The sequence below is a fragment of the Pelodiscus sinensis genome, chromosome 1, assembly GCF_052426305.1.
Source record: "Pelodiscus sinensis isolate ZL-2025 chromosome 1, ASM5242630v1, whole genome shotgun sequence".
Classification (NCBI taxonomy): domain Eukaryota; kingdom Metazoa; phylum Chordata; order Testudines; family Trionychidae; genus Pelodiscus; species Pelodiscus sinensis.
In genome coordinates this window covers 49,893,420-49,915,095 of record NC_143052.1, presented here as the reverse complement: position 1 = coordinate 49,915,095, position 21,676 = coordinate 49,893,420, and the positions used below count along the sequence as shown (strand labels likewise).

Sequence of the window (21,676 nt, the reverse complement as noted above, 5' to 3'; positions counted from 1 at the left end):
GAGGACTACATTAGGTTGGAGATACACTTGCAAAGGGCTGAGGGAAGCTTTCATTGCTTCCAGTTCTGTGAAGAGAGGGCTTCAGCATCCAGAACAGTTAAATTTCATTTCTTTCACAGGCATTACATTTGCAAGAAAAATCAGTCAAACAAGATAACACTGTGACAGGGAGTCTGCATCTGACCATTCCCACACATAGATTAAGTAAATTATATGATTATATAAACTCGTGAGATTTTAAATGTGTTTTCTGCTTTTGGCTGACTCATCTCAGACTAGGGGTGAAACCAGAAAAGAACCAGAAAAGGGCAACAAATATTATTACTGATTTCCAAACATGGAAAGATTAGAAAGAAGGTGTGAAAGCAAATGACGAGGTGGAGCTACAATATGTAAGCGGAATATACAATAGTGATGAATAATATTGTGAGGGCCAATTGATCCAGGGAGCAACTGCGAGGGAGTTGAATGTTTTTGCTGAATAGGTAATGCCCAGTAAGGTTCAGGCAATGTTTGTAACAAACCTATTTTTGATTAAGATATTTGGGATAGTGCTTCCTTGGGAATTATTGCTTCCAATTGCTAATATTCTCTCTTTTTTTTTTAGTTTTTGTTTATGATTGAAATGGGAAGATAGATGGCACAGAACAAAGTGCCTTGGCCAAATGAGGGAATACAAATAAGCAAATGTAGTCCCTGGAAATAAGGCTTTATTTTCTATCTTATTATGAAAGAGCTTGAGTTTAAGTGGCAAATCCTGTGCAATTTATAAAATCCAACCGTATCTCTATGAAGACCAGCAGCTTTCTAAATTGGAGACTTTGGCACCATCAAAATCCACACTTGAATCCTAGGCTTGAATTGGTCTCAGACCTAATTCTTTAACCTTAGCCTGGTCCATCTCCAATTTTTATGGCTCATCTTATAGTTATGATGCTTATGAAAATACCTAAGCAGCATATCACTCATAGCTTGAATGGAACTAAAGTAGTCATATATGTGAATGGTACAGGTTTCACTATAGCAGTCATAGAGCATTAATACTAAGCATAGCACCCTATGGAGATAGCAACACAAAAATAGTAGAAAGAATCTATTCCTGGAGACATTAGTACACAGAAAACTCAGAAACCAACTTACATCATTCATACAATGGGCTAATTTCTTTTAAGACAAGGTCTACATGGTGGGCAAAGGAAATGTTTAAAAAAAAAAGTGTAGCAGAGCTGCTGGGAGGTTCTGTTCAGGAAATGAGCAATACTACTACTACTACTAATTACCAGCATGTTTGTCCTCGGTCCACCCTGCTGGAAATGTGTGCTCTCCCCTTCTATATCTGCAGAGAGAGGGAGTAGGAGAAGGCAGAGGAAGTGTTCACATTTCAGGGAAAATGTTAGTTTTTAAACCTGGATATGAGAGTGAAAAAAGTGTCTCTTTCTGAGCTCACTGAATAGTGTAGTAGACCTCTGACTCCCATTGGACAAGGGTCCAACCTCAAATTGCTATTGTGGCAAGGTATTGGAAAGGGGTGCAACAGTTCTATTTCTCTTGTCCTTCCTGAATGCCATTTTGGGGGTTTTACCCTCTTATCCCACATCTTTAGCCTCATCAGGCTCCTTCTCCTCTATCATATTCAATCTTTTAATGAGGACATCAGAGAGGGAGAAGGTTTTAAGCCATGTGATCTACTTTAAAGTATTTCTTCCATTAATAGCTAGAAAAGAACCAGAGCTCCTCTGCCATATCAGAAAAGATATTTTAAAAGCTCCTTGCTTTTTCCAGTAATTTTCAGACTGTGTGTGTAGCTTGTAAGTTTGTCTTTCTCACCAGCAGAAGTTGGTCCAGTAAAGGATATTACTTCACCCATCTTATCTCTGCAGTAAACCAAGGCCTCTCTGTAAGAAGATGACAGGTGTCCTAGAGAAACCATAGATAGATATATGGCAGTCAGGTGAGCCAGAGACTGATAGTGTCCTTTTGAAGGGGTCAGAATGGATGACCATATAAAGCCCTCCTCAGCTGCTTGTGGGTGGGGACTACCTCAGGACAGCTCACTGATTTTGGTACATGGGAGACTTAGAAAGCTTGAAACAAGTTTGGGTTGAATAGAGTTCTAAATGTGCACAAAAATACCAAGATACTATCAATACCAAGAAGTGATTTTTATCTCTTTCTTGCATTTTTAGAATGAAAACGGAAGGCAACTACAAGATATCCATCTATTAAAAAAAGCTAGAACACCCAGGAGATTTGTGCCTATTTTCCTTTCATGTTAATAGAAAATAAGGTCAGAAGAGTTTAATACATGTAGTATTTTCAGGAACTTTCCCACAAAGATATCCATTGTGAAATATATTGTAAGTCCAAATACCCGTGTGTGTGCCCACTAGCCTGTACCTCACAGCGAAGCAGAGATACTGACTGCAGTGTCTAGTTCACAAGAAGACCTAGCGATGCAGGGTATTACTGTATGCAGCAGTCTGGCTCAGTGTTCTTTGTGGCTGCTGTCAGCAGGACCACAGACAAATAATCGGTCATTAGAGTTGGTGGGGTGTTTTTCAAGAAAAAAATATGTTTTGTCTATTACAAAATGCTGATTTCTCAAAAACTGAAATTGTGGGAAGGAGACAGTTTCAAAAAATCTCTCATCTAAAGAAAAAATTCAGAAACATCCCATTTTGACATTCAGTTTTTTTAAATTAGTTTATAATGCATATTCATTTTGGAAATTAAGCAAATACATAATGATAGAGGATTTAGACTTTTTTTCACTTGATCTGCCCGCTATTTTCATTGTGGGGGTGGTGGTTGGGACAATTGTTGGTTCACAAACATTTTTGAGATTTTGCTTTCTTATCCCAATTCAGGGGAGGAAAAAAAAATCTTTCCAGTTCAGGAAAACTATTCCTTGCCCAGCTCTAGACACAAAATTCAGCTGGGTCTTGCAGATGAGGACATGTGCCAGCACGGCACGAGGTAGCCAGAAAACTATGCCCAGGTATTGACATGTTAGCCAGCCACATCACCCAACATTTTTGTGTGCAACTGAAAGGATTATGGACTAGATAGCAGCCATGCATCTGCTAGAAGTGACTTGTTCTTATTTTTGTAGCTGTGCTTCCTCTACTCTTATCCCAGTGCCTGGGCTGTGTTTAGCTGTTTAAAATGCCTATTTTACTTATTTTTCCCTTCTGTTAGTAGGCAGAAGAATCCAAGTTTTATGTCTACAAATTATAAGTCTTCAGTAATTATTGCAAAGCAATTGAACTCTATTGTCTTTGGCTTCAGAGCCAAAGGCTATGGCTGGATCATGACTTAAAATTCTTCATCAGAGTAAACAGCTAGAGTGACTTTAGTAACAAACACACTAATGAAATTGGTCTCTCATGCTGCTAGCCTGTGTTTTGTGTAAACACACTTTAGACACTTTCAATGTTTACTCTTAGATACAGAAAAATATAACTTGTGAGATGGAGACTTCCCAGCTGACAACTGGACTGAAACCATCAAACAGTTCCCTGAACAGCCATCAGGTTACTAATAATTTTGGATCAGTACTGAACCAGGATGAATATGAAATAACTACAACTTTCCAGTTTCCTGTGACTAATTTAAAACATATTTATGAACTGCACAAGAATGGTGGATGGAAGACAACATTGAAATGTTCATGATTAGGTTAGTCCAGTGCGCAAATGGACTTTGACAGAAAACAATAGAGACTCTGAACAATGGAGTATAACAGTGCCTTTCAGTGATATATTTCCATTTATTTCCACCTAAAATCCTTAAGGAGTAGCATGAAAGATTAAAGACACAGGCACTGCTCCTGCAAAAACTTTACACTTGTGAGAAGTCCCATGAAATTCAAAGGAATGCATAAAGTTACTCATGTGTAAGTTGCAGGATGAGGCTCATAGTTATTTTAAATGTCATTGTAGTGATATCATCTAAAGCCAATGAAACTATAGTGGCCACCAAAGAATGTTGCTTAAATGGTTCAGCATGGTTCAGCATGCCTGAAAGTAAACTTAAAAATAAAAATTGTACAAAGAATTAAGTTAAATGATTCAGCCACTTAAATATTAAAGCCAATATGGTTGCAAAATACGAATCTTTTTAAATCAGGTTCCACACAAGCAAGTTTTGCCATGACCAATATATTTCTCATGCTTTAATCCAAACTTAAAGAAAGTCTATCTTGATGGAAATGGCATTGGCATTACAAAAGCAGACCAAAGAAAAAAAATGGGGAGGATTCAATTAAATATGAAAAAAACTAGCACAATCAGTACTGTAGGTTGTTTGGGTACTTGAGAAGGCTTAGGAACCTATTTAGGACAGCAAAGAAGGTATATTAGCTAGATTTTTCCACTTAAAATAAGTGGGAGTAAAATATAGTTAGCAATGTTGCTATTTACTCTGTCTTCTTTAGGTTTCAGAATCAACAATCCATTGACATACAAAGGGCAGCTCCTAGCTCTCAGACTGCAGACATATTGCTTCAGGCTGACTCAGGAAGGCAGAACTACAGTGTTTTTTACTTGTTTTACATTTTTAAGGTTTGCTCCATAACCATGAGAACCAGAAACATCTTAAAAAAAACAAAAACAAAAAACAAAACAAAACCTTGAATTCCTGAGCTCAGTCACATGGCAAAGAGCAAAGTCCACTGCCATGGAGTGGTGAAACCACAGGTGCTATCATTGAGCAACACTGGATTCTGAGAGCATGTTATCACTCTTACTGGCGGCATGACAATTCTAGCTGTGAGGACTGGCCTCCACAGATTTTGACCTGGGATGGTAGGAAACATATAGAGAGCAAGCTGGGAACAAGTTTCCATAAGAACAACCCAGAAAACTGCAGACCAGTTAGTTTAACTTCTGTGCCAGGAAGATAATGGAGCAGGTAATTAAGGAAATCATCTGTAAACACCTGGAAGGTGGCAAGGTGATAGGGAACATCCAGCATGGATTTGTAAAGAACAAATTGTGTCAAACCAATCTGATAGCTTTCTTTGATAAGATAATGAGTCTTGTGGATAAGGGAGAAGCAGTGGATGTGGTATACCTAGACTTTAATAAGGCATTTGATAGGGTCTCACATGATATTCTCATCAATAAACTAGGCAAATACAACTTAGATGGGGTTACTATAAGATGGGTGAATAACTGGCTGGATAACCGTACTCAGAGTAGTTATTAATGGTTCACAATCCTGCTGGAAAGTTATAACAAGTAGGGTTCCGCAGGGGTCAGTTCTGGGACCGGCTCTCTTCAATATCTTCATCAACGATTTAGATATTGGTGTAGAAAGTATGCTTATTAAGTTTGCACATGATACCAAGCTGGTAGGGGTTGCGACAGCGTGTAGTCAACCTGTGGAACTCCTTGCCAGAGGAAGCTGTGAAGGCTAGGACTATAATAGAGTTTAAAGAGAAGCTAGATAATTTCATGGAGGTTAGGTCCATAAAAGGCTATTAGCCAGGGGATAAAATGGTGTCCTTGGCCTCTGTTTGTCAGAGGCTGGAGAGAGATGGCAGGAGACAAATCGCTTGATCATTGTCTTCGGTCCACCCTCTCTGGGGCACCTGGTGTTGGCCACTGTCGGTAGACAGGATAGCGGGCTAGAAGGACCTTTGGTCTGACCCAATACGGCCGTTCTTATGTTCTTATGACTAATCTGGAGGATAGGGTCATAATTCAAAATGATCTGGACAAATTGAAGAAATGGTCTGAGGTAAACAGAATGAAGTTTAATAAAGATAAATGCAAAGTGCTCCACTTAGGAAGGAACAACCAGTTTCACTTATACAGAATGGGAAGCGACTGTCTGGGAAGGAGTACGGCAGAAAGAGATCTAGGGGTTATAGTGGACCACAAGCTGAATAGGAGTCAGCAGTGTGATGCTGTTGCAAAGAAAGCAAACATGATTCTGGGATGCATTAACAGGTGTGTTGTGAGCAAGACACAAGTCATCATTCTTCCGCTCTACTCTGTGCTAGTTAGGCCTCAGTTGGAGTATTGTGTCCAGTTCTGGGCACTGCATTTCAAGAAAGATGTGGAGAAATTGGTGAGGGTCCAGAGAGGAGCAGCAAAAATAATTAAAGGTATAGAGAACACGACCTATGAAGGAATGTTGAAAAAATTGGGTTTGTTTAGTTTAGAAAAAGAGAAGACTGAGGGGGGAAATGATAGCAGTTTTCAGGTATCTAAAAGGGTGTCATAAGGAGCAGGGAGAAAACTTGTTCATCTTGGCCTCTGAGGATAGAACAAGAAGCAATGGGCTTAAACTGCAACAAGGGAGGTTTAGGTTGAACAGCAGGAAAAACTGCCAGGGTAGTCAAACACTGGAATAAATTGCCCTGGGAGGTTGTGGAATCTCCATCTCTGGAGATATTTAAGAGTAGGTTATATAAATGTCTATCAGGGATGGTCTAGACCACTGTTTCCCAATTTTATTTGGCCACAGAACCCTTTTAAACTTGGAAGAATTTTGAGGAACCCCTATAGATGGGGGGGGGGGTTTGTCAAGCAAAAGAACCCAAAAACCACCACCGCGGAGCGGGCCAGGGAAACCTGTGGGCCAAAATGCAGTCACGCATGTCCCGAGTAGGCTTTAGATATACAGAGTGGCAGCGGGGGAGGGGAGGTGTCTTTGCATGCCGGCTCCTCTTTGTCTCTCTAAGGGTATGTCTACACTACCCCGCTAGTTCGAACTAGCGGGGTAATGTAGGCATACCGCACTTGCAAATGAAGCCCGGGATTTGAATTTCCTGGGCTTCATTTGCATAAGCGGGGAGCCGCCATTTTTAAAACCCCGCTGGTTCGAACCCCGTGCAGCGCGGCTACATGGGGCATGAACTAGGTAGTTCGAACTAGGTTTCCTAGTTCGAACTACCATTACTCCTCGTGAAATGAGGAGTAACGGTAGTTCGAATTAGGAAGCCTAATTCGAACTACCTAGGTCGTGCCCCGTGTAGCCGCGCTGCACGGGGTTCGAACCAGCGGGGTTTTTTAAATGGCTGCTCCCCGCTTATGCAAATGAAGCCCGGGAAATTCAAATCCCGGGCTTCATTTGCAAGTGCGGTATGCCTACATTACCCTCCTAGTTCGAACTAGGAGAGTAGTGTAGACATACCCTAAGTGTGTGTGTGGGAGGGCGGTGATGGAGTTCTCGTGGAACCCTTACTTTCACTTTGTGGAACCCCGGGGTTCTGTGAAGCACCATTTGGGAAACACTGGTCTAGACAGTATTTGGTCCTGCCATGAGGGCAGGGGACTGGACTTGATGACTTCTCAAGGTCCCTTCCAGTCCTAGTATTCTATGATTCTAACACAAGTAACACTGCTCTTTCAGCTGGCTCCTTGTGAATGGACAGACTGGTCCAGCAGTAGTAGGGAACAGCTGCTCTCATAAGAAATGTGAATATAGTCACCTCCTAATAATAGGAATAAGCTTCAGTCCAATCCCCATGTATGCATACTGATCAAGGTGTACACCTTGAATTTAAGATGCTTTATAACAACCTTGAGATTAAACAGCTGTATACAAAGCAGGACCCTCACGCTTGATACCTTTCACTTACATTCCCCCTCTTTCTGATTGTTATGTACAATAACCAACAAGCAAAAAATAAAAAGGAAATGTAATTTAAACTCTTTAATATTTGCCATCTTGTCATTGTAGAGACACTCGTGGAGGCAGAAAATCTGGTATGCTGTTTGCAAACATGCTCTAGAGTAGCTTTCAGATTCTTCCAGCCTTCAATTTTCCAAGTGCACTCAGATGGAGAGGCAAAGAAATGGGGAACTGCTTGCAGCTCATTGATTCAGGGGTGTCTGACAGGCTAGAGCTACAAAGAAATAGTACTGGACCTCAGGGTCCTTAGGCCAGCAGAGGACTGGATACTATGGGGCTCTACCATCCTATGTCCCTAACATACCACCTTCTTTCACTTTTGCCAGATGTGGGGAGCAGCTGGAGCAGGAGGCAGCAGAACAGCTTCTGCTAGCCGTTCACCAGCACAGTTGTGCAGGCAGAATCTCCACCAGCTATCTTCAGCAGCTTTAAGGCCACTCTGCAAGTATAAGAACATAAGAACATAAGAACATATGTTCAGGTATGCACCTGAAAATGGACCCTTTCAGCTTGCACCTATTCTCTATAGGCAGGATAGCCATCACACTAGACTTTGTCCTTATTTTTGTTTGTTTCAAACTAGCATCACTTTAGACAGTCCACAGAGAAGAGTCAATGGATGTACTAACATTTGAAATATGCTACAATAAAATCATTCAGAAGCTATCTTTAGGAAGGAAAGCGCAAAATCAACCCAATCAATTAATTGAACCATCGGTTCAGGAAGTACCACTCTGAGGAAAAAGTGCAAGAGAAGCGAGTGGGTGGTATCTTCCGCACTTATGAGAAAAATGACAGTATCCACCTTCCACTGCAAACACAGAAGAGAGCCTAATATGCACACTCTGCCATCATGAATTGCAATGCAGCCATGCTTACAAGTATTCCAACTTTTCCTTAATATTTATGCCAAACACACACACCACTCACAGGCTTGCTACCACTGTTCCAATGACTTCTAACCATGAAGGCCCAAAGACAGTATTAGCATCAATCCACAATAGCGCCATGTATGATATTCAAAGACCAAGGAGCCATAGTTCAGATTCATTGTCTTCCTTGAGAGCAAAGGGCTCAAAGTGGAAAGTATAGAGGTTAAACAATACAAATTGTGCCTCACTGTAAGTGTTTCCACAGCTAACCAGGTACTTGCTACTATGGATTACAGATATTTGTTCTTATGCACTATCTAATGGAACCAGTAGAAAATCAACTTCTATTTGAGAGAAATAGAGTTAAGATAGCGGAGTGGCATAAACTGCCAATTTTCACTTCAACTATTGCTTATACAACGCTATATTTGTTAATCTGTTAGGATACATATGATTTGAATCATATGTATTTTCCAGCTGTTCTCTTTTCTAAACACTGACCTTCAAATTATTAAATGTTAGAATGCAATTAATTTGACTCTAATATTCTTTTTTCTCCCCTCTGTGACTTTGTATGCCTATGGGACATTGCAAGGCAAATGCACAATTTCAAACAGGCCAACAAGTAAAAAGCAAATAACATGCATTATAAAAACTCCTGTGAATGAGTTTTTGAACTATTCAAAACACCTTGTAATATAAAGGATTTTTGAGGCTTGCAAAAACATCCTATTATAGTAAGACATTTTTCTACATGTTATACCTGTCAATTCCGATAAAGTTTTTGAAAGGTGTTATAAATCAGATATTAAAATTCATGTTGGATTGAATCACAGCATGAAAGGACACAGAGAAAGGCAAAAAGTTTACAATAGATCCCTTTAGCCACGTTTAAATACAGAAAGGGGAACCAGAACAGTAATGTCAAAAAGCACTTGTGTGTTTCTGATCATTATACCCAGTTGCTTTTCAGTTAATTCAAGATTTGTACTTTTCATTATGAAATTTAGTATGAGAGTCCTTGTTGAGGGTCCAGTTTCTTAAAAATAATGGTGTGCTCAGACAAATAGTCCTGACTCATGTGAGTGGTCCCATAATGTGACAAGATGGACTACTATTGTGTATCCTCAGTAACTTATTTCTGATAGCACATGTTACCCTTTCCTTCTTATTGTCAAAAGCAGTCCACATTGAACTCACCGCATTAGGCAAGGAGGGTTTGTCCTGTGGTAGATCAACCTATCTACTTAAAATCCCTTTATTTAAAAGTTCTTAAATATGTATATACCTGCAAGATGCATGATCTGTCAGGCAAATTATCCATGTTTTTAGGAAGAGATGTAATATCTTTTAAAATTCCTGTTCAGCTTCTAACACCATGTATAGGTACCCAAGTAAGTGCCCTGATATTCAAAAATGTTGACCAGCTGTTCTTATTGATTTGGCCTGCATGTCTGTCTGATAGAAAAATGAGATAAGACTTAACAGTTTGCATGACTGGGTAGCAATAATCCTTAGCTATGGATGTACTGTATGCACAGTAAGTAATACTCCTCTTGGAACTACAGAGCCTAAATCTGATCTTACACCAATGCAAATTGTAATTTTTCTGAAGTCTGTGGATTCACACATACATTAGATTCAAGACCATATAATCTCTGAAGGACCATAGAGAATTTTACAGACAGATTCTATAGACACTATGAGAATGCTTTTATTTCAACTAAGGCCTCTTTATAACCCTCTGGCTGTGTACAAGGTATTTAAAGTCAGTGTCTGTGCAATTTGCAGATGCTGTGTAAAGGGACCATTGGGTGACTGAGGCACCATGACTTATTTATATTACCTCAAAACCATACACCCTGTGTGGTTCCCTGATGCACAGTATGGGAAGGAACAAATACATGTTGAGAGGCATATGGGGCATTTGGATGAAAAGGTGGCTAAATGGGATGCTACCCCTTTTTTATTTCTCATTCTCCTATCTCCCACATGAAAAGTTAGCATACACAGGGACAGCAAGGAGAATCCATAGAATGGCATGGTTCTTTCCCATGACCTGGTTCTAGACAAGCCATAGGAGAACTCAAAGAATTGATACCAGCAGCACCAGTAAGTCCCACTGCACGCTCTTCCACTCATTTACTGAGAACAACTGTAACTGGTAGATGCTTATCACAGCTGTTGGGTAACACAGAGATAGAAGAGGTATTGCTTTTCAAATCTGGTAGCAAAGTTGGAGTCCTCAGCTGCCTTCTTTCTCCCTGCATCTCCAGGGGTATGAGTAGTCTCCCCTTCATTGTTGTTCACTTTTACCATACGCATTTAAAACCACAAATGTAAAATAGTATTGTCGGACTTGGAAGTTACACAGAAAATTAAGACTGAAAATTCATCATTAATTCATGTATTGTGCCTTGATATTGCAACGAGAGCTGTAGACAAAGCATGCTATCCTCAATCAAGTAACAGTCCCATTGATTTCTACTGGGATGATGCCTGAACAAAAATTGCAGAACTGGGCTTCTTGGGCTTGATCATTACAATGGGAGTTTTGCCACTGACTTCAATGGGAGCAAGAGCATGGCCCACTTATATGCTGCTTTATTTATGTTTGAGAAATAGAGACTAGGAATGCAGAAGTTCCAATATATTCCTGAATTTCCTTCAGTTTGTGGATTTAAGTCATAATTTAACCATTACTTTATGCTTTCTAGTTATTATAGTACATATCTGCATGTAATTGTTTTAACATACACACATTTGCATGATAAACCTTATGTTAAAGTGCCTGTGTTTGTCTTTTTTGTTGCTTTGTTTTTTGTTTTGGTAGATCACTGTTAATCTCCTTTGGACCTCTCACCTGTTTAGGCTTTTTTAGAACTTATAGAAACAGTTGTCACTGCCAGGAAGATCTCACTACATGCCACCTGCAGCATAGCCCAACCAATGACAGAAAAGATCATTCCAGCTGCTCTTGGTGAAACGAGTTATTAACTTCCTGAACCATCAGTACTGTTTCTGTGTTTTGTAATGACAGTTAGAAAATCCCCACATGGATTCACAGGACACACCTGTTGTGACAAATATCATTAAAAAATCTAGGGATATATTTTGCTTTAAAAGGTTTTTGATATGCCAAAGAACTGACTATAAAACTTTGGTACTATAAGCCCACCTCAGTATGCAGCCAAATTATGGAATTATGTGCTGAAGAAATGAATATCAGTATTTACCCCTTAATTTTTATTACTTAAATGTAGCTAAAGAACCCACATTTACCTTCCCAATTAACAGTAAAAATGGCATATTTACTAATGATTAAATTTGACCTCACAGCTTAACATAATTGTATTATTTATAAGTCTGTGCTTTATCGAAGACTATTCTTGAGCAGAATGGTCTTACTAATCATGGACAATAAGTGGAAGCAAAGTTTAACCACGGTGGTTACAGTAAAAAAGCAGACATTAACCAGCAAATACCACAAAATTACCAATTATTTTCTTTTCTCAAATAAGGAAAACTACTGCCGCAGACACAACTTTGTGATTATTGACGACAAATGCTGAATTTTAAATAGTGACTGCTGTATTTGAGGACTTTGAAAACTAGTAACAATAAGAAACCACCTCACCTGCTTGGTGTTGTCTTTAAGCAGCCTTTGATGTATTTGTCAGTAGCCTCTTCATTAGTTGCATCATCCACCTCTTGCACAGTTTCTTTCTTATGGCAAAGTAGTATGTAATTTTTGTCATCGTTATTTGCCCAGAACGTACCAAGAGATGTCTCATAACGTATACAGAATTCAACTTTAGCTCCATTTTTCTGATAAGGAGGAACTAATGAAATCTTAAAGAAGAACTGGTCGGTTTCACCATCATAAGAATTAGGTACATATTCTGCTAAGATGTCATAGTAAGTTAGCCACTCATCCAATGACATTCTCACATAAATCAACTTTTCAAAAGATACATTTAGAACTCGAATAATGCCCTTCATACATGTTATCCCAGGAAGAAATTCAATTGACTCTAGCACTACCTTCTCTACACGGACTTTTTGCAAAAGGTCTTCTTGTGAGGCAGGTAATACAAACAGTGGAGAGAGGAAAAATTCCTCTGCAGTTAAAACTTTAAGTTCTAAGTCATCATTTTTTGATGTGATTGGAACTTCCCAGGTATCAAACTCTTTAACAGACACAAGATCAAAGCCGAATGCATCTGCAAACGAAACTTTTCTTGTAATGGTAGAGGGGGCTTCTGGTTCCATGTCTTCTGAAGAAGCAGAATTCCGCCTTCGGGGAAGGGGAGAGAAACGAGGCTTAAGGGTTTCTTTAATATCTTCATCTTCTGAGAGGGAATCATTTAAAGCAGGAATTTCTAATAAGTTATCCCTTCTAATCTGGCTGGGTTCTTCTGAAGACTCCATTGGGCTCTCTGATATAAACGGAAAGAGAACTCTGCAACTAGTGGCAGCTGATATTTGAGACACTATGATTTAAAACAAGGATTAATGTTACAGTTGACATTGAAAGAAAAGGGAGTCAGCTCTATTAATAGGTGCAGTGGTGTGTAAACTATGTTGGACTGTTCTCCAAAGGCCTTAAATCGGACAGCATTAGTGTTACAATTTCAGACATAATTTTTAAATAATGCATTGACTTTTTTGGTAGGTAGCATCTACAGGTAAACAACAAAGGTAACATTTAACAAATCTCACTTCTTTGCATTCTCAAAATGTGAAAATATAGATACTTTTAAACAATCAATTTGCATTTTAAAGTAAAAATATAACAGAACAAATGTAAAGCCACAAATCTCCTAGCGGGCTATGTATGTCAACATAATGATTTCTTTACTGTGTGTAATTTCTGCTTTTCTTCTTAAAGACATTATTTACATTGTGTCCAAATGCAAGAATGCAAGGGACACAAAGAACCAAATTCTGTTTCTGACTTCTACATCATGCAGACCCACAGGGCCAGATTCTGGAGTCATGCCCATTAGAACCTTGTCAGGAGAAACATTTGCCAATTTTAAAGCCTCTACAATAATATATATTCAAATTAACCCAGAATGCAATAAAAAGTTGTAATGACTAAATTGGAGGGCACGTTATAAGGAATCACTAATTATATCAGTTTGTTAACTACTGTTTATACTGAAAGATATTGTAGGAGTAAATAGTAACTAGCTCTTATGCAGCTACTTGGATATGGAAACAGGGGCCTGTGCCTTTTTATGAGACCACCCAGAATCTCAGTCCCTATGCTGGCCAGCCAGGCACATGGAAAGAAATGTGTTTTACCCTTTAAAGGGGTATTGCTCCCTCTACCTTTTCTACAGAACGCCTTCCTGTGCTCCCACTGGAATTAAATGGCTCTACCTCACCCCCAGCATGGGGCTGTGGCTAAATGCCAGCAATAAGCCATTAGTCAGCCAGCATTTGGATATCACTTTCAAGGCACTCTGTACGTAGAAACGTACAATGTTACACTACTCAGGAGGCAAAGGCCATGACCTGGCAACACTGCTATTTCCCTGTCCTCCCATACTGCCCCAATGTCACTCTTTCCCACAAGCCCCCTTTTTCTAAAGACACTGCCTCTCACAGTGTGAGTGCATCTCCATTCCTGTTTGTTATTTCTCCACTAGTCTCACTGCTGCCATTGCTGTTATGCCTCCCGACTTCCCTGTTATCATTGTGTCTCCGTTGATGCTGTCCCTTTGTGACAGAACATAAATATATATGCAGACCTTCCTTTTATTTTTTTTAAATGGTATTCTAACATACATGCCTATATTGCTGGAATATCACTGCTGTAAACTACAGAATTGTGGGACATTGTTGTGGAATACTTCTTAACCAGGTGGTTAACACGCTCTGTAACAAGGTAGGACATGATGCTTAGGAAGTTTCGGTACACAGGATAAGGGATCATTACAGCACAGACCTGCAGAAAAGTGGTGACTGTATGCTGAAGATATAGGGGTGGATCCCACAGCAGCATCCACCACTTTCTCTCCCTAGATGAGTTCCCACATAGTAGCAGGTTCTCTCCTGCACTTGCTTATGAGGAGTCAAAGTTGCATCAGTTTTGGCAGCTACATGCACTTGGCAATTTTGATTATATGCAATTTGGGTCATGTGAGGTCTGTGGGAAATTAGGGCTATCTCACTAATAGTCTCAAACCAGCTGCCTAGATAAGCAAAGACAATATTCCAATAGCAATAGTATAAACTACTAGAGGTTATGTACAGTAGTAGTACTGTAATGCTTTGGTCCTTTTCTGTTGTAGGCTGCAGTTTTTTTCTCTTTTATTTGTTATGAAAGCCTTTTTAAAGGCTCCAGAGACCCTGTAGCCTGCAGATAGAGATTAACTCCCTGAGAAACACTCTGGCTGTCCATACAGGTGGGAAGGACTGGGCTAATAAGGCAGAGCAGCTGAGTGAAGGCAATCAGAAGTTAAGGGCTTATATTGCACCACGAAGCCCTTTTAAAATTGCCTCAATGCTAGACAAAAAGGGAAGGACTGAGATGCATAAATGGAGGGTTAGCAAAAGCTGTGAAGGCTGAAACTCTTGCTAGACTATAGGGAACCCAGGCTGAAGCTTAAGTAGAGAGGGAGTGTGGGGTGGGTGTTAAGCCTATTAAATCAGGAAAAAATGCTCAGGCTGAGCCTGCTCCAATGCCTGTTGAGTAAATGGGAATCTTTCCTTTGATTTAAATAGGCACTGGGTCAGGCCCTCTCTTAGACTGTCTTGGCCTACTCTGCCTCCAAAAGAGTATTTCATCACATGATAAGTAACTGCATTACAAGATGCTATAAGTAGAAAGCATCACCCTTATGTCTGAATTTCCATGCTCTTGTCAGCATAGGTCAGACTTTTATTGGCAAGTAGTAGTTGTTCTCTTCAGTCCCTTCTGGAAACCAGAAATAGATATTGGAGGGCAAAACTTTTTCAAAGCCAAACAACATCAATTATGTCAGTGTTTGAATTGAACAGGCTTAGTCTGGTTCTGAAACTCTACCCGATACATGTAGAATTTATCCCCAGTTGTTTCTAAACAATCCTTACTTGGAGATTACCTTTTAGTCTTGATTTAAAGAGAGACCGCACTTCTGAGCTGAGGAACAGTTTATGTCCCCTTTGGATTATATCAAAAGTACTTTCAAACCATTTTCTTAGGACCTTCTTCTTTTCTCTGGCTCCAGTTTTCCCTTTTTATTTACCTTTCCTGTGCATAGTACTTAAGTCAAATACTGAATTAAGATTTCAGCACTTTCATATTATTTAATATTTTAAACAATGCAATGGGGCCAGGAATGGAGTCACTATAATAATTAACACTTCCCCTGCCATACACACACAAATCTTTGGCAGCAGTACAGGGACCAGCTTCCCCAGCACAAGAAACTGTAATGAGCTTTCCAGTGGAGATCTCATGGAAGCATCTTTACTATAGCAACAAAATAGACTTCATGAGCCAGCAATATTGAATTCACCTCAGTGCAGTTTATACAGGGTATGAATCCTAATTAATAGGTGGAGTAGGGTGAAAATATATAAATGATTTCTCCATAAAGAACAAACTACTTCAGATAGTCATAAAAGCTGAAGGAGAGATGGTTAAAAGACCAATAAGATTTAGAAAACAGGGTGTTGGCATCCCCGAGGAGTATCCTGAGATCACTGGGTTTTTTGTCTGTGGTTGTAAGAAAGAATACACACATCATGTTCATCTGTGTTCTGCCAAGATATTCTGGCCTCCTAAACAGTGATTTGAAGAGCAACACAAGTTAATCAAAGCTGTAAGGGCTAAGTTGTATCTGTGTAACTCTTGCTGTCTTATATATGGCTCTCACTTACAGACTCTGAGTATCTCAATGGAGCTGCAGAGAATTTGACTCTGCAATGGGAAACGGGTGATCCGTTCTGTGGATCTCTCTAAGCCAGCATTGAAACCATCTCATTCTCTGAAACCTGCGCTGGTTTTACAGTGCTCACAGACGTAGCAAAAATGTTTTTATGATAAAAGTACAGGTTGGACCCCTGTTGTCTGGCACCCTTGGGACCTGACTGACAAGATTTGCTGGACAACGGGCAATCCCTGACACCAGTCACTCAACCCACTGCCCCTCCCTGTTGCTGGCTCCTTCTGCCCGGTTAGGCTCTCTTCAAGCCAGTCCCAGACCCGCTCCACTGCTGGGCAGTAAGTGGCCCTGGCCACACTGATTCTCTCAGGTTGCCGCAGCCATCTTCCCCTCTCGGGTTGCTGCAGCTGCAGCCCGAGCCCCACTGCCAGGCAGCAGACAGCCCCGTAACACTAATGCTGCCACTGCAGCCACCACCCTGGGCAGCTCCACCATCCACCACCACCTCCACCATCTCCCATGCTGCCACAACCCAGACAGGTTTCTCCTCTTGTGGTCCCGACCCTGCTGTCAGGCAACAGACAGTCCCAATGGTGCTCTGCCAAGGCTTCTGCTGCCCCGCTGCTAGCAAACTCACAGGGTTGCACTGGGCTCCCAACTGCTGGCCCTCCTGCCCTAGGGCTTTCTCATCCAGAAAAGTCCATGGTCATGTCAGAGCATGAAGGTTGCTGGATGAGAGCATCCCAGATTTGGGATGTAACACCAGTAGTATATATTTATTTTTGTCATTAAAGCAAAAAGATATTCTGAATACAAATAACACATTACAATCAATAACAAAACTCCCATTGACTCCAGTGATGCCATGTTTTTGTCCCCAAAACCAAATCATCTGAGTGAGAGAGCACCATTCCTACATAGTCACTTATCAGAATAGAATTGCCCATTACTCTCTCAGTATTGGCTCAAGCAATCTTTTCAAGAAAATTCCATGTATAGCAAATGATAACAAAATCCAATTCTGCTAATCCACCCCATCCCCATGACATTATTGTATAACTTTCTTCTAAATTGCCATACCAATTAGTCTCTGACAAAAACATTGGGGCTATGTCTACACTCTCGCGATCTTGCACCAGAAATATGCAAATGAGGCTAAGCATGGAATATCTCCGAGCCTCATTTGCATATCTAATGAGCCGCCATTTTTGCAGAAGAGGCTCTTGCGCAAGAAGGAGCTGTCTACAGCATAATGGCATTGTGCAAGAGGGTTTTTCTTGCGCAAGAAGGGGCAGTGTAGATGCTCCTTCTTGTGCAAGAGCCTCTTCCACAAAAATGGCGGCTCATTAGATATGCAAATGAGGCTCAGCAATATTCCACGCTTAGCCTCATTTGCATATTTCTGGCGCAAGATCGTGTCAGTGTAGACACAGCCTATCAGAAGTAGCCTGAGATTTTCCTCCTCTTGGTCTGAATGTGTTGATGTAATGTTGGCTGCTTCCAATATTCTATCAGCACTTTAGACAATGCATTAGTAAATGCTTTGAAAACAATGTGTATCAGCACACCACCATGCACCTGTGTGTGTCTGAAGAGCAACCTGATCTTGTTGCAGAACATTTTTATTTATTTCTATTACCATAGCACCTAGTAGCCCTAACCATAGAACAAAAAGACAGTCCCTCTCTCAAAGAGCTTACAACATCCATTCTCTCTCCTTGGTTCATGGCCTCAGACAATGGACCAAACGTGAAGAATGATGGCTGTGTCAGCAGTTTCTCCCTCTGACCCAACTTTATGCACTAGTTCAACCTAGCGGTTGATTGAGCAGGACGAAAAGGAAACTGACACTTCATCATTGTCACCAAAAATGATGGATGCACTGGCACTGAGACCTGTCATATAGCAGTGATACCAAGCATTGTTACACAAGAAGGCCACATAAACGTAAGCACAATATTGTGGGCACTAAACAGATTCTACATATTTTAATGTCATCTGTATTGATTTATAATTTTACGTTCAGCTTGTTTCAGATCTATGTAGATTGTTCCTATGTACAATATTGTCTATTTACACACTTGTGTAAACTACAATGATATAAACAAGATGATAAACACCAACAAATCACTTGTTAGTGTATTGTGTTGAAGCAGGTCATGGGTCTTATGAAATGTTCTGGTGAGCTCTGTATGACCCATAGTCCATAGGTTGGACTCCCCTGAACTTTAGAATTGTATTTAGATTCTGTATGTGGACATCTGATTTAAAAAAACTGGGTTCCAAAGACTAATTCAATTAAAGCCTGTTGCATTCAGAAGACCCATAAACCACAGTGTCGTGCCACTCTGAGGGACTGTAGCATCAGCAGCAGAGTAAGGTGTCAGAGCAGGTTGCTGGGGTCCATCCTTGTGGTACTTTGGGTTTGTCAATCTGATCCTGAGTTTGCTGGTAAATCTATAGTGATATCTCTAGGTCATATTTCTTATGTTTGCAAATACAGACCTTTTATTGTATTGGATGCTCAAAAAGTATCTGTGGCCCACTCCCCTTTTCCACATTTGTACTACATCTATACAGGAATATATCATGAGTAGCATTTTAGTCCAGCTGCTCGTACAAAGAGACATGCTCTTGTGGGGCAGTGTGACTCTGCACTGCAGCTTAGAATGGGCTGCATCTAAAAGGCATTATCTTAGCCACAGACAGTACTTGCTTTTTCCCGAGTGACTGTTTGACTTCAGCAAATTGATAAATGGTTGGAGTGGGTGGGTGGGCGATTCTCCAACTGATTCTGAGCCCACATCCCTTTCCACCCAAACAGTTCTAACTGAGGTGATTTTATAGCTGTCCACACGTTTGTGATGTCAATGTGGAAAAACTAAGACTGTCAAATTAGGTTTATTCACTGGAGCTTGGGAATAGGGTCACAGCGTTAGCAACCAATGGGATTGCACAGGATATGATCGTTAGCATCAGTAGCCTTACTATTCTGAGTACTCTCTTTGTGATTGGGTTTCAGAGGTATTATCTGGAGGACTAGACTTTCAGGGGTTTTCAGAGCCCAAGGAACCTTCAAAATGCCAAGAGCTCCAGCCTCACAGAAGCGATCCTCACAACTGTCTCCACAGAATCATTGTTTCTATCAAAAATGCATATTTGAACAAAGAAAATGCCCCAAAATAGAACAAACCTTTTAAATACTTAAAAGGAACCGTGAGGATGCGTTCCTCTGGAGAACAAGTTTCTTCATATTCTTAACTCTTTAATTGTTTGTTTGTTTTTTAATTATAAAACATACTGGAGAATATGTAGTGAATTTCCCCAGGTGCTCACATTAGATTAAGTGACATTCATACACCTATCCTTAGTGGTGTCAGATTTCAGAATGCCCTGAATTGGTTCTTAATGTAATGATGCAGTTCTTGCTGTACTGTATGTTTTGCCAGTCCTCAATGAAACACCTACATACTTTGAGTGATACTTACTCACACAAGTAGTTCCTGGGGTCAGTGGGATCAGTCACATGAATAAGTACTACTCGACTTGAAAGAACAGTTGCATAACTATGCCCAGAAAATTATGAAAAAAGAGATATGCTACAATTCCATTTAATCAATAGGTAATTTGCAGCCATAGAATATGGCACCATGTTTCGTTTCATATGGTACTTCCTTTTAGTGTGAAAAGCAAACATTTATTGTACTAGATACAACATGTTTGACTAGTGTAGAACACAGAAACCAATGTGTCGATTTCAGTTTGTACATCATATCAGTGAAGGGTTCAGTCTTTCCACAATGCTATCTAACCACAATAGTTTTTTCATTAATCATTAGGTTTCAATGAGGAACACTGAAGGGTGTTTTCCAAGATCATAATGAAGTAAAAGGCTAATGCCACGGTCTATTTATCTTCATACTTAACATACAATAATTTTGCATTTTTTTCTTCAGCTAGGATTTGTACCTTGATTTTTGTAAATATAGGCAGTTCTATTTTCATTGTTTAGGATGTTGACTTAACACAGTATAAAATAGGAATCTGAACAAGTCACGGCAGCACATTTAGTGCCCAACATTTACTTCTGCTGCAGTTTAGCTTCAATGAACAAATTCTCTCATTGAGTTTTTTATAGTAGAATACGAGTAACCTTAAAGTAAAACATTGAGCCATCATACTGCCATAATGATTGATAGTAATCCTGAAAACAATGATGGAATTAAAGACAAAATGGGAGGAGAAAAAGAATTACAACTGACTCCTAGGTTTCCATCCAAACCTTCCAGTTCTGAATTGTGGACCAACAATTGTCTTTCCATGAGCAAGCATGAAGAAGGCTTTCTGGAAAAACCACCTTTATCTTACATAGCCTTAATTGCAAAGGCAATTCTCTCCTCCCCTACAAATAAGATGAATTTAGCTGCAATTTACAAGTATATCGAGGAAAATTTTCCTTACTACAGGAACAAAGATCAAGGTTGGAGAAACAGTGTGAGACATAACCTTTCACTAAATGATTGTTTTATCAAAGTGGGAAGATGTGAGGATGGGAAAGGTAATTATTGGAGCATCCATCCAACAAATGTAAATGATTTTGTTCATGGGGACTTTAGGCAACACCGAAGAACACGAAAACGAGGGCGTCAAAAGGATTTGGAGCATGATCTTGGTATGAGTTATTACGCGCCATGGCAAAATTGTTCCTACTTAGCACCATGCTCACTTTACAGAACACATTCCTATATTGTGGACCCTGTTTGGAAAATGCTTTATGTTGACAGTCTGTACCTTGCGCATGAATATCAGAAGTGGAATGTTAATTATGGCTTCAATGTGGGGAAGTTTTCACCCTTGATACAGTTTGCCGGACTGAAGAAGAATGATGTGGACTGGTTCTATGGATCACATACTTCAACAACTACATGGCAGAATATTTTTCTGAATGTTCAACAGGCAATCCCTAATTCCATTTTTTTCCCTTCTGGAAGTCACTGAAAAGATAAGCATTCGGCCACACTTGTGAGTAGCAGAAGGAATGTCACTTGCACTTGAAGTGCAGTAATTTCAGAGGGAATTGTATTCATGAACATTTATATAGATATAGTACAATAATATATATTGTATGTGTGGAGACAGAGAGAATCTCACCTAGTTACCTAAGCTAATAATTAGCAATGATTTATGAATTAGAATATTAGCTTTTGCAATTATAACAATTAATGCGCTTTTTAAAATTTCTACTTTATACATCATTGATTTTGTATAGCCTATAAAGCA

At 39.9% G+C, this 21,676-nt stretch overlaps 1 protein-coding gene across 1 annotated transcript in view; it reads right to left on the bottom strand.

The window, feature by feature from the left end:
* PPP1R3A (protein phosphatase 1 regulatory subunit 3A) overlaps positions 1-13,012 on the bottom strand; it is a 45,771-nt gene extending 32,759 nt beyond the window's left edge. The window contains exon 1 of the mRNA XM_006122522.5: positions 12,154-13,012. Within this exon, the coding sequence (XP_006122584.3) occupies positions 12,154-12,947 (794 nt within the window). The 5' untranslated portion in view covers positions 12,948-13,012. The remainder of the gene's footprint in view (positions 1-12,153) is intronic.
* Positions 13,013-21,676: the final 8,664 nt, after the last annotated feature.